Source organism: Pristiophorus japonicus, chromosome 5, assembly GCF_044704955.1.
Source record: "Pristiophorus japonicus isolate sPriJap1 chromosome 5, sPriJap1.hap1, whole genome shotgun sequence".
NCBI lineage: Eukaryota > Metazoa > Chordata > Chondrichthyes > Pristiophoridae > Pristiophorus > Pristiophorus japonicus.
Window position 1 is genome coordinate 302,827,902 of NC_091981.1, and position 2,364 is coordinate 302,830,265.

Below are 2,364 nucleotides of genomic sequence, written 5' to 3' on the forward strand. Positions count from 1 at the left end.
CAGTTTCTCTCCCCCCAGACCCCCCCCCCCCCTCAGTCTCTCTCCCCCCCCACGGGCCCCCCCCTCAGTCTCTCCCCCCCCGGGCCCCCCTCAGTCTCTCTCCCCCGGCCCCCCTCAGTCTCTCTCCCCCCCCGGGCCCCCCCTCAGTCTCTCTCCCCCCCCGGGCCCCCCCTCAGTCTCTCTCCCCCGGCCCCCTCAGGCCCCGGGCCCACCCCTCAGTCTCTCTCCCCCCCCCCTCAGTCTCTCTCCCCCCCCGGGCCCCCCCTCAGTCTCTCTCCCCCCCCGGGCCCCCCCTCAGTCTCTCTCCCCCCCCCTCAGGCCCCGGGCCCACCCCTCAGTCTCTCTCCCCCCCCCCTCAGTCTCTCTCCCCCCGGGCCCCCCCTCAGTTCTCTCCCCCCAGACCCCCCCCTCTAGTCTCTCTCCCCCCCCGGGCCCCCCCCCCTCCCTCAGTCTCTCTCCCCCCCCGGGCCCCCCCCTCAGTCTCTCTCCCCCGGGCCCCCCCTCAGTCTCTCTCCCCCCGGGCCCCCCCCTCAGTCTCTCTCCCCCCGGGCCCCCCCCCTCAGTCTCTCTCCCCCCCGGGCCCCCCCCCTCAGTCTCTCTCCCCCCGGGCCCCCCCTCAGTCTCTCTCCCCCCGGCCCCCCCTCAGTCTCTCTCTCCCCCCGGGGCCCCCCCCTCAGTCTCTCTCCCCCCCCGGGCCCCCCCTCAGTCTCTCTCCCCCCGGGCCCCCCCTCAGTCTCTCTCTCCCCCCGGGCCCCCCCTCAGTCTCTCTCCCCCCCGGGCCCCCCCCTCAGTCTCTCTCTCTCCCCCGGCCCCCCCTCAGTCTCTCTCTCCCCCCGGGCCCCCCCTCAGTCTCTCTCTCTCCCCCCGGGCCCCCCCCTCAGTCTCTCCCCCCGGCCCCCTCAGACTCTCCCCCCCGGCCCCCCCCCCCTCAGTCTCTCTCTCCCCCCGGCCCCCCCCTCAGTCTCTCCCCCGGCCCCTCAGACTCTCCCCCCCCGCCCCCCCCCCCTCAGTCTCTCTCTCCCCCCCCGCCCCCCCCCCCTCAGTCTCTCTCTCCCCCCCCGCCCCCCCCCCCCTCAGTCTCTCTCTCCCCCCGGGCCCCCCCCTCAGTCTCTCCCCCCGGCCCCCTCAGGCCCCGGGCCTACCTTGGGCAGCTCCCGCAGCTGGTTGGAGTCGAGCAGCAGCTCCTCCAGGCTGCGGCTGTAGCGGTAGATCTCCTCGGGCACGCCGCCCAGCGAGCAGTGGCGCCGGTCCACCGACTCGATGTGCCGGTTGCAGCGCCACAGCGGGATACACTTGAGCATCGCCGCGGCCTGGGGCCTGGGCCTGGGGCTCGGGCTGGGGCCGGGCCCGACACACCCAGCGGCTCACTGCGGCCCCTCTCCCCCCCGGTCCGGTCCGGTCCGGCGGGCCTGGCTGTGCGCTCGGCAGCCCCGGCCTCTCCTCACTCGCTCCCCCGGCCCCGGGCTCTCCGCCTCCCGCTCCGGCTCCGGCTCTCCGCCCGCCGCGCTCGCACGCTCTGCGTACCGCCGTGACCTCATCACGCACACAGCACGTCGGCACAAACCGGCGGCCGCCATCTTGGTGCAGGGCAAACCCCGCCCCTGCCCACAAGCCCTGCCCCCAGGCCCCGCCCCCAGCCCACATGCCCTGGCCCCTGCCCACAAGCCCCGCCCCCAGCCCACATGCCCTGCCCACAAGCCCTGCCCCCAGCCCACATGCCCCGCCCCCTGCCCACAAGCCCCGCCCCCAGCCCACATGCCCTGCCCCCTGCCCACAAGCCCCGCCCCCAGCCCACATGCCCCGCCCCCTGCCCACAAGCCCAGCCCCCTGCCCACAAGCCCCGCCCCCTGCCCACAAGCCCCGCCCCCTGCCCACAAGCCCTGCCCCCTGCCCACATGCCCTGCCCCCTGCCCACAAGCCCCGCCCCCTGCCCACAAGCCCAGCCCCCTGCCCACAAGCCCCGCCCCCTGCGGCGAACCAGGGGAGCACCAGGAAGAAACATACAACGTTTGCAGCACAGGAGGCGGCCATTCAGCCCATCGTGCCTGTGCCGGCTCTTTAAAACTAGCTATCCAATTAGTCCCACTCGCTGCTCTTCCCCCATTGCTCTGTCAATTGTTTTTCTTCAGGTATTTATCCAGTTTGCCATTTGAAAGTTACTATTGAATCTGCTCCCACCGCCCTTTCAGGCAGCGCGTTTCTGATCATAACAACTCACCGCGTGAACAAATGATTCCTCATGTCGCCCCTGGTTCTTTTGGTAATCACCTTAAATCTGTGTTCCCTGGTTACCAACAACTCTGCTGCCAGAAACAGTTTCTCCTGATCTGTAAACTCATCACAAGCCATCTTCATTTTCAACAC

General features: G+C 72.0%; 1 protein-coding gene across 1 annotated transcript; it reads left to right on the forward strand.

Moving 5' to 3' along the window:
• The first annotated feature begins 1,642 nt into the window (after positions 1 to 1,642).
• LOC139264188 (uncharacterized) lies at positions 1,643 to 2,062 on the forward strand. Its single transcript, XM_070880274.1, has one exon. It carries the CDS (start codon positions 1,643 to 1,645, stop codon positions 2,060 to 2,062), a length of 420 nt encoding a protein of 139 aa, XP_070736375.1.
• The last annotated feature ends 302 nt before the right edge of the window (positions 2,063 to 2,364 follow it).

Bases quoted from the DNA above. Each gene is read 5' to 3' on its own strand.
- LOC139264188 (XM_070880274.1), top strand. From the start codon at position 1,643: ATGCCCTGGCCCCTGCCCACAAGCCCCGCCCCCAGCCCACATGCCCTG.